General features: G+C 58.5%; 1 protein-coding gene across 1 annotated transcript in view; it reads left to right on the forward strand.

Moving 5' to 3' along the window:
• BRD4 (bromodomain containing 4) overlaps positions 1 to 8,828 on the forward strand; it is a gene marked incomplete at its 5' end in the record, with an annotated part of 22,283 nt that extends 13,455 nt beyond the window's left edge. Inside the window, 5 exon segments of the mRNA XM_014593171.1 lie at positions 947 to 1,075; positions 5,831 to 6,037; positions 6,447 to 6,646; positions 6,973 to 7,268; positions 8,713 to 8,828. Of these exon segments, the coding sequence (XP_014448657.1) occupies positions 947 to 1,075; positions 5,831 to 6,037; positions 6,447 to 6,646; positions 6,973 to 7,268; positions 8,713 to 8,828 (948 nt within the window).
• Between the last annotated feature and the right edge of the window lie 1,403 nt (positions 8,829 to 10,231).

The raw sequence follows: 10,231 nt of genomic DNA on the forward strand, positions 1-10,231 counted from the left end.
CACCAGGGAGGATGGCCACGCTGCAATCCCTTCTCCTCTTGGGATCTTGGGCACGCACACACACGCACCTAGTGTGAGTTTAAGCCACCGAGTCTGGGACTCGAACCGCAGTTGACTGCATGGGAGTCCAGTGACACAGCCATTACGCCAACTCCTTAGGGCATCCGTGCTCTCCTCCCGGGAGCCTGGGCATGCATGCACATGCACCCAGCATGAGTTTCCAGCCATCAGATCCAGGGCTCTAGCCATGCTCGGCTGTGTGGGAGTCCCACACCGTAACCACTACATCGTCTGCCGGTTCCTCCTCTCATTTCTTTCTCTCTTTCTCTTTTTTTTTTTAAATTTTCCTTCTGAGAGAGGGGTAGAAAGATATTCCCCAACAGGGCCTTCACGCAGCACCTCACCCCTAGTTTCAGCCCACCCAGATCATGGGCACACATGTCCCTGGCATGACGTGGAAGTTAAGGGGTGTGAACCCAGAACCATCCGCACGTGGGGACAGTTGTGTAACTGCTGTGCCGTGCCTGGCCCCTGCCTTTTTCTCCTGCTGGGAGTGGAGTAAGTCAGCTGAAACATGGGGCAGTCAGAGCAGGAGACAATCCCGTGTTTCTTTGGCCAGTGTCCCGTTTGGTGTCACCAAGATAGGCATGCCCCAGACGTGAACGGAGCCCAGCGTTCCTTCTTTCCTTGGGCAGTCTTGATTTACGTTCTGCCTCTGTGGATTCTGTGTCCCCCTGTCCTTCAGCCAGTCATGGAGATCTGTCGGGTGAGCTGGGGGTGCCCACGTGGCAGTCCCCAGCCCTGCCACCTGCTGTTACCCACTTTCCTACTCACCTGATGCTGAGCTCTGGGGCCACGGCGGGCTGAACCGGAGGGCCGCTGAGAAGCCATCTCCCCGCTGGAGCACGGGCAGACGCGGCTGACGAGGACTGTCTTATTTTTCCAGTCTAAACTGGAGGCCCGAGAGTATCGAGACGCTCAGGAATTTGGCGCTGATGTCCGATTGATGTTCTCCAACTGCTACAAGTACAACCCCCCCGACCACGAGGTGGTGGCCATGGCCCGCAAGCTCCAGGTGAGGCTCGGGGGAGGGCACGACTGTCTGAGCAGCAGAGCCTGGCCGGGTCGTTGCCGGGCCAGACCCAGATGGGCCTGACGGGAGTTTTTAATGTGTCACTCTCCTTGGGGTCAGACCCTGTGGCTTTGGAAGAGTGGATGAACCCAGACAGCACGCACATTTTAATTAGGGTTATTAAAAGCGTGGCTGATTTTGTTCGCGGTATCCTGTCGATGACCCCTCTCACCCTCTTTCACTCCGCCCGCATTTGATTGTCGTTGGCCTGAACAGGGCCTGTGCTGTGCGTGGCCCGATCTCTTCTCCAAACAGCCCTGTCTCAAGCCAGCAGGGGGTGCTCTTGCTCGGTGGACTTGGTCGCAGCTGTCAGCTGCAGTGACTGCTTGACCGCCGGCAGTTTCTCACCTCGGCCTTTTCAAAGAACTCTCGGCCTTTTCAAAGAACTCTCGTTTGCCTTCTGGCTGCAGGGCAGTTGGAGCTTGCTAGACCTTCCCTGCCACCGTGATTCCCCGTGATAGGCCTTCACTGGCCTTTCCCTTCAAGTCGAGAACCCTGGTGGTGCCCACTGCAGTGCACATACCAGCAAGGAGAGGCAGATTCCAGCACGTGGAAGCAAATCCTAGTTTTGTTTTTTAAAAAAAAAAAAAATTGAAAGAAATAGAGACCCATATTTAAACAGTGACTAAATCGGGGGTTAAGTGTTTTGGGGAATAAAGTCAATGTTTAATACTTTCACAATCTGCTTTATAAAATCTTTTCAATTATGTGTAACAGACTTGAAGGTTTTTCTTTTTTACTGCTAGTTTCTTGGCTTCATTTTCTGGCTTTTGGGGAAATTCCCTCTGATTTGGCGCTGTCTGCCTGCCTGCTTAGCAAGCACGGCTGTCCCATGGCTTCAGAATGTCGCTGCAGTTCGAGCACACGGCCACCTGGTGGCAGTGACGCCTTTCATTTGTGCTTAGACTGAAGACCTTTTGGTCCCTACTGCCTGCCTGGGGACCCATACCCTCCCGTACCCCTTATTTGCCCTCGTGGAAGCAGCCAAAGCAAATACATTCCCTGCCTGCAGCAAAGACTGCTCTTTTTTCTTGTGTTATTAAGAAAAGAAAAAGATCCCTCATGGGGTCTAGCAGTCTGACCTCTTCCTACTTTTTGTGCCTTTTTCCTGTCCCAGCGCCACCTCGTTCTTACAACCTCTGCTTTTCCGGTGGGGGTTTCCATCTCGTTTAAGCTGTTTCTGTTTTGTTTGGGGGAGGGAGGGCGCGTGTTTCTTCTAGAGCGGAGTGACGCTGCCCGAACTTGGAGCTGACCCACAGCAAGGCCACTGAGATGTCTGTCACTGAGCAGCCTCCCCAGCACCAGAGTTTCTCCCTGAGCATGATTTTAGGACCCAGGCTGGACTGGATGAGGTGCTCGCCATCCCTGAGTGTCCAGTTTGGGGTGCTGTGGGTGCCCTGAGCCTGCTTTGCCCACCTCGGGGTGGGTCATCGTGGTATTGAAAGTACTTACCCTCTCGGAAAGAGTTGGGACCTGCCGGGTTAGACTGTATCCAAGGAGTGGGGTTTACAGAGAGTCACTCAGTGTACAGCGGAGGACCCGCTTCATCTTCCTCTTTCACCTTTCTCATTCTGGGCCTGTAGGAAACCTACCTTTCCCAGCCTGACAGCTGTGGTCACAAAGGTGGCCAGACGCTGGGCGTTCCCTCAGAGCCAGGGGTGGCTTGGGCTGACGACCGCTGGCACAGCAGTAGGCCCCTGGCCGCCGGTGGCACTGCCCTCAGCCCCTGCTCAGTAGTGGGGCAGAGAGTGAGCCAGAAGTGCTGGCAGCCAGTGCACTGCCCTTTCCAGGGAGGACACACACGTGTGTGCAAGGCAGTGTGCAAAACACACTGAACAGTACAGTGGGATCCTGCACCAGATCTCAGAGGCCAGGAGCATCCCGGGGTGTGGCCGTGTGTGTGCGTGTCCTGTCTTCACTCACAGCTGCTCCCCCTGTATCTGGCACTCCGTGGGCCTCCCACTTGTATTCCACACTGTCACTGAGGGGTCCCCATCTCTGACCCTTGGCTCCCAAGTGTGGCCTCCTGGCACCTGAGTTTGTTTGTTTCATTGAAGGGAAAGGACGCTTCTCCTGTGTGTCCAGTGTAGTCTGGGATCACGGACCCTGGCTGACATTGAGCGAGAAGGGACACTTGCTCTGAGCCCAGTGGGGTGTGCTGAGATTGGGATGCACGTGGTGGCTAGACCTACAGAAGAGTGGGGTGAGGGGACCACGGGCAGGAAGCCAGGCCCACGGGAGACTCTGTTAACCTGTCAGGAAGAGGCCAGTGGTGCTGGGGATTGGTGTCCTCTGTCCTCACCATCCATGCCCTCCCTCACGCGATTCCTGCCCACACTCTTACCCCCGGCCCTTCTCTCATCAGCGTCATCCTCCCTGGGTCTCTACGGCAGTCTGTCTTCCGTTCTTGATACATCACGGCCCCGTGTCAGGCCCACCTTAGCACTCTGGACAGGTTACAGCTGGTTATGAGTGTTCGTTCCCCTGTCTAGTGCCCTCTGGACTGGGAGTGACTGTCCTGTCTGCCACGGTCTGCCTGGTGGGGGGGTGTCTTCCTGCAGCAGCTGTGGACCTGCGCCACGAGGATTTCCCAGGATACCCCCTCCCTGGGCTGGAGCAGAGGTCTCACTTCCTATGAGCAGGGAAAAATGTATTTATTTATTTAATTCCATTTGTTCTTATTTTTCAATTTGAACGGACAGTGAGTGAGCAAGAAAGCAAAGCGAGAAAGGAAGCTGCCAGGTCCAGGACTCGGACTGCAGTCAGCCATGTGGGAGCCCAGCACTACAGACCAGCACGCCTTTGGCCAGCCCCATTGTTTGTTCTTAAATGCTGGCGGGCACACGTGTTCCCCAGAGAGGAAACGGGAGAGGGAGAAAGCACCCCCCTAGTAGGGGTGGTCACACTGAAGTCCCTTCTCCATCTCTTCATCCTGTCAGGATTTAGGGCACACTCATGCCTGGTATGTTTTTCAAGCCAGGGCTGGGATTCAAACTGTTGTTGGCCATGTGGAATCTGGCTGCCTTAACCACCAAGCTATGGGGCCAGCCCTTTTCTTTCCTGTTCTCGGATCTGCTCAAGGATTCATCTCTGCGTAAATCAGGAGGTTACTGCCCTCCTGGTGCTCAGTCAGCAAAGGCATTTTCACAGCGGAGTCGCAGAAAGACTGCTTGCTGGGAGGGAAGCCCCGCACAGCCGTGTGGGACGCCCGCTGTGGGGCACCGTCTCTCCCCAGCTGTCAGGAGGGCTGGTTCTGTCCGGCATGCCTCTGACGGAGCTCGCGCCCATGGTGCCTGACTGACCCCAGGCGCTGCAGCCTGGGAAGAGGTCCCTCCCAACCTAGTGTGAGTAGCCGATTGATGTGCCTATTCCAGGCTTAGAGCAGATCTTGAGGACCAGCAGATAGCGTAATGGTTACATCACTGGACTTCCATGTAGTTGACTGCGGTTCGAGGCTTAGAGCCGGCAGCTTAAAACTCATGCTGGGCGTGTGTGTGTGTGTGCATGCCTACTCAAGATCCCCAGAGGAGAGTGGAGAAGGGATTGTGGTGTGGCCATCCCCCCGGGGGGTGGTGATTTTTCTCTCTCTCTTTCTCTCTGGCAAGTGCAAGCACCCTATAGGAAAAATAATCTCTCTCAAAAAAAAAAAAAAAAAAAAGTGGGATTCAAACTCATGCTGGGAAGCCAGCCCTGTCCCTTCCCCTCTGGGCCTTCACTAGGTTGACCCTGGAGCACTGTTGGTTGGGGAGTGACCTACTGGCGCTCAGTGGGGTGGCTGTGCTAGGCCTCTGTCTTCTGGAGGGGGGTCCTGTGCTCAGCAGCCTTGGCTAATGTTTGCACCTCACAAGGCGGCTCTGCCCCGGCTCATCCTCAGCACCCCACATCGCTTCCCCATACTTTGTTTTGTTTTGTTTTTGAGAAGTTTTGCTATAGGGTGCGTGTGTTCCCCAGAAAGACACAGAACAGAGAGACAGAAAGCGAGAAATCACTGCCCGGGGGGATGGCCACGCCGCAATCCCTTCTCCTCCATTCTCCTCTCAGGATCTTGGGCATGCACACACACACGTGTCCGGTGTGAGTTTAAGCCACTGGGTCCAGGACGCGAACCATAGTCGACTACATGGGAGTCCAGCAACGTAGCCATTACACCAACTGCTGGTCTCACTTCCCCATTCTTTGTCACCCTAGCCTCATGTGCCCTGGAGATGCATCAGCTCGTGGCGTGGCACTGCCCAGCTCAGTGTTCCTGGGTGTCCTGAGAGGGGTGGGGAGGCAGACTCAGACGTGGGCCGCTGTGGCAGCAGCTGGACCGTCCATGCCCTGCACCCTGTGGAGGCACTCTGCTGCTGCGAGGTCTTCGCACATGCTGTTCCCTTGGCCCGAGGAGCCTCCGGAGAATGGGGGTGTCCTGCCCTAGGCCCGCTGTCTGTCGAGCACCCTCAGAATGATGCTTCCAGTGGCTGCCTGCCTTCTGTGACTTCGGGCCATGAGACCTTACCTCAGTTCTGTCCCCTGGAGAGGGAGGGCCGGCCACTTCAGGGCCAACCCGCCGTCCAAGGTAGCGAGAGTTGAGAGGAGCGTTGGTAGAGCTGTCCGAGGTGGGACGCTGCGCTGCGTTCCTCAGCCATCGCTCACCCTCGCCAGCACTTCTGTCCGGTCGGCCCCAGCAGCCTCACGGGCACGGCTTTTCCTTCCCAGGACGTGTTCGAGATGCGCTTTGCCAAGATGCCAGACGAGCCCGAGGAGCCAGTGGTAGCCGTGTCCTCCCCGGCGGTGCCTCCTCCCACCAAGGTGGTGGCCGCACCCTCATCCAGCGACAGCAGCAGCGACAGCTCTTCGGACAGTGACAGCTCCACTGATGACTCTGAGGGAGAGCGGGGCCCGCGAGCTCCGGGAGCAAGTAAGGCCCAGGGATTTCCTAGAGACGTTGCCTACCCTCTGTTCCTGCAGGGGCGGGGTGCCCACCATCCCCTGTGCTCCCTCCCCCCCACTGGGTCAAGTGCTTGTTGATTATGCACGTGTGTGTGGAGATTGGAGGCGGCATGGCCACGTCCGGGCAGAGACGAGGCTTTTAGACCCTTCAGTGTTGGGGAGGAGGTGGCTGGGCCAGGGCGTCCCTCTCCCTGGGGCTGCCTGGGTGCCTGTGCACTGTTGCCCAGCCCTCAGGGGCCTCAGCTGGGATCAGCCTGGCAGGGGACTTAGCTAAGTCTGGTGAGGCGGGAATCTGGTCCATATGGCAGGCCGCAGAGCTGGGGGCCTGGGCGGGGAGCACAGCCTCAGCCTGGGGCGTGCGTCTCGCCTGTCTGGCCCACAGCTCAAAGCCGTGCACGAGCAGCTCGCAGCCCTCTCGCAGCCCCAGCAGAACAAACCAAAGAAGAAGGAGAAAGACAAGAAGGAAAAGAAAAAGGAAAAGCACAAAAAGAAAGAGGAAGTGGAGGAGAGCAAGAAAAGCAAAGCCAAGGAGCCTCCTCCCAAAAAGACAAAGAAAAACAACAGCAGCAACAGCAGCGCAAGGTCTGTGCCCCCGAGTCTGCCCTGGGTGGTGGGGGCTCCTCCCGTGGGGGTCTGCAAGCCGCACCTGAGCGCCCAGCGTGGGAAGGGCAGTCCTCGGCAGCCGCGATTCTCCAGGCCTGCCCCCTGATGGCTGCCATGTGCCGGGCTCACCAGGTCTGGCCGGGACAGGTAGCCTGCTGCTGGTGGCAAGGCTGGGGGCACGAGCTGTCTTCCTGGTGGAGGCAGCTGGGTCGCATGTGGTAGCACCCTCTATGCACACGGAGGAGCGAGTGCCCAGCTTCCCTGGGGCACCCGTTGTTGACGGTGTCTGCATCGTCCCTTCGTAGCAAGAAGGAGCCGGCGCCCATGAAGAGCAAGCCCCCACCCGCGTACGAGTCGGAGGAGGAGGACAAGTGCAAGCCCATGTCGTACGAGGAGAAGCGGCAGCTCAGCCTTGACATCAACAAGCTCCCCGGCGAGAAGCTGGGCCGCGTGGTGCACATCATTCAGTCGCGGGAGCCCTCGCTCAAGAACTCCAATCCCGACGAGATCGAGATCGACTTCGAGACCCTGAAGCCATCCACCCTGCGCGAGCTGGAGCGCTACGTCACGTCCTGCTTACGGAAAAAGAGGAAACCCCAAGGTGCTCACGGGCCCTCTGGGTGCCAGGGCCTTCCCGTGGGCACCCTCAGCTACCTCTCCCTGCCTGACTCTGCCCTCTCCTCTGCAGACCGGTTATAAAACCTGTATCCTCATAGAAACATCGCACCAGGCCCTGGGCATCCAGTGCTTTTTCAGACTCTCCGCCTGGGCCCAGCGGGTGTCTTAAGCCTTGCTCTGAGCAGCAGCTTCTTCCCCTCCGTGCTGCAGAGTCAGCCCCAGGAAACTGCCTCTTTCGGGTCTCTGCAGGGCATGGCTGGGAGAGCCAGTCTCTGCTTCTTCTAGGGGGACACTTGATGTGGCGCCCTCACTAGTGACAGTCTTCCAAGCATTTTTTTTTCCTCCCCTGGTATTACTGTAAAGGGTGTGTGTGCTTGTGGAGGGAATGCAGAGAGAAAAGGCCGCCCTGCACCCCGAAGGTGACCACACCATAGTTCATTCTCCTCTTGGGACTTCAGGTGCACACACGCACGCACGCACACCTGGCCTATCTTTCAAGCTGCTGGGTCCCAGACTTGAACTGCAAGGTCAGCCATCTGAGACCCAACTGGCCCACACATCTGTCACATGACATGTGCCTCATCTTTTTTTTTTTTTTTTTGTGAGGGGTTTTCACTATAGGGCACGTGCGCTCGCCAGACAGACAGAGACATCGAGACAGAAGGCGAGAAATCACCCCCAGGGGGGATGGTCACGCCGCAATCCCTTCTCCTCCTTTCTCCTCTTGGGATCTTGGGCACGCACGCACATGCGCCCAGCGTGATTTTTAAGCCACCGGGTCCGGGACACAAACCGCAGTCGACTACGTGGGAGTCCAGCGACATAGCCATTACGCTAACTGCTGGTTCCCTACATGTACCTCATCTTGACTCGCAGCTTTCCTCTCAGCACCACAGGACTCAGGGTCCATGTCAGGCCACTCCATGTGACCTTTGTCCACGTCAGACTGGCTCCTGGAGGCCTTGGGCTTCTCCCCAGGGTGCCCTACCTGGTGGCACTTGGGCTCAGTGTGCACAGCGGATCGCCAGGCACAGGGACCCCTGAGGCTCTCCCTGACCTCGCTTTGTCTCTGGCATCATGTCCTTTTTGGGTTCTCTTCACCCTCTGCCAGAAGAGTAACTGAGGGGCTGGAGTTCAGTAGGAAATGACTCCCTGCTCGGTCTCCAAATAAGCCCTACAGGGGTTCTGAAAGAGGGAGGGCCTTGAGATTTCGCCGTGAGCCAAGCATGTGGCCGGTGTGCAGTAGGCTTCCGTTGGGGAGCGTGGGGTCCTAGGGCAGTGGCGGCTGGTGGGTAGGAGCAGCCCCCGGGGTTCACGGGCACAGGCTTCCCACTGCCCCTTCCTCTGCGTGCTTGGGGCAAGCCCAGAAGTACCAGGGACCTTCTGGGTCGGAGCTTTGCCTGATGCAGCTCCTGTTTGGATTGCAGCCGAGAAGGTGGACGTGATTGCCGGGTCATCCAAGATGAAGGGCTTCTCATCCTCGGAGTCAGAGAGCACCAGCGAGTCCAGCTCCTCTGACAGCGAAGACTCTGAGACAGGTTAGGTGACTCGCGCCGAAAGCGTCTGGTCGCGCTCCTCTCACCTGTGTGCAGGGGTGGCAGTCGTAGGAACATGCGGGGCAACTTTCTCCCTGGGGGTGGCATAGGCCTGGCCCTCACTGCCCTCTGGGGCCTGGCCAGGGACAAGTGTTCCATCCCAGACGGTTCCACCCACCTTCTGCGCAGAGCAGTCTACATCCCCGTGGTCTTTCCTGCCTTACAGCCACACGTGCTGCGGCCTTGTGGAGTCCCTGCAGCTGGCACCTCGCGGGCCAGCCTGCTCCTCCCCAGGGTGCTCAGTGCTGCGTGGCTCACGCCCGACTCCACTCTGATGTTACACTGGACACACGTGGCCTGCCCCTGACAGCCTGCCCTCTCCCCATGCCCCTGGGCCTGCACATGTGCCTGCTGCCCGTCAGCCCGCCTGGGCAGCAGCTCAGGGCAGGAGGTGTGGGTAGGTGGCAGTGCTAGGAGTTGGGTGGGGGTGGGAGGGGCCGTTTTCCTTCAGGTGCTCACTCTCCTCCTCTTCAGGGGAACAGGGCACATGGGCCTGGAGGGGAGGCGAGGGGAGAGAAGAAGCCGTAATGGAGGAGGTAGGAGCCTGGAGCCCTGTCTGGGGCGTGCAGGCTTGCCCCCAGGCAGGTCTAACTCCATCATCTGAGTAGACCCACTGAGAGAGCGCCAGCCCTGTGGGCTCTGGTGGGCCAGAGGAATGTGGCCCCCAGTGGGACCTTCCTGGCGTGTTCTTCCATGGACCTGTCCCGCCCCCAGCACTTCACCCTAACGACATAAACATGCACCTCTGCATGATCAGTGCATGTAAGTAGCGATCAGCTGGTGCCCAGGCGGTCACGGATCCTCCTAGCCGCTCAGAAGACCCATGTGGCTCTGCCTTGTGTGTAGGTCATCTGGGCCTTGGCGTAGGCGTCCCCCCTCGCCCTGACAGCCTGCTGCCCTCAGCTTCCGGAGTGAGTTCGGGGCTGCTCTCGACGTGGGTGGGCTGAGGCTTCTCCTGGACTCCTGAGTGCTCTGGACTGCCGTGTTTTCTGGTGGGCCTGAGTGAGGTGATGAGGTTGATGGAGCCGGTTTCTCCAGCACCAACTGCTTTTCAGGACTTTCTAACCGGCACCCCTGTGTGCTCGTTTCCCTGTCGGCCAGCAGAGGGCGCTGCGCCCCAGGCCTGCCCGGGGAGGGCTGCTCCTGGCCGTCCCAGGCTGGAGCGGGTGGCATGAATGGCTGTATTCTTGGGCCCAATTAGCATTCCTGGTGGCCTCCGACTTTTCGCGCTCAGTGCTTGCTCGCCGGGGCCCTGGGGCCTGGGGCCTGGGGCCTGGGGCCTGGGGCTGCACGGGGGTGGGCAGGCCCCTCCAGACCGCAGTGGGGTGTGCTGGGACCGGGAGGACCCGCG

This window comes from Tupaia chinensis, unplaced genomic scaffold, assembly GCF_000334495.1.
Source record: "Tupaia chinensis unplaced genomic scaffold, TupChi_1.0 Scaffold139785_1, whole genome shotgun sequence".
NCBI lineage: Eukaryota > Metazoa > Chordata > Mammalia > Scandentia > Tupaiidae > Tupaia > Tupaia belangeri.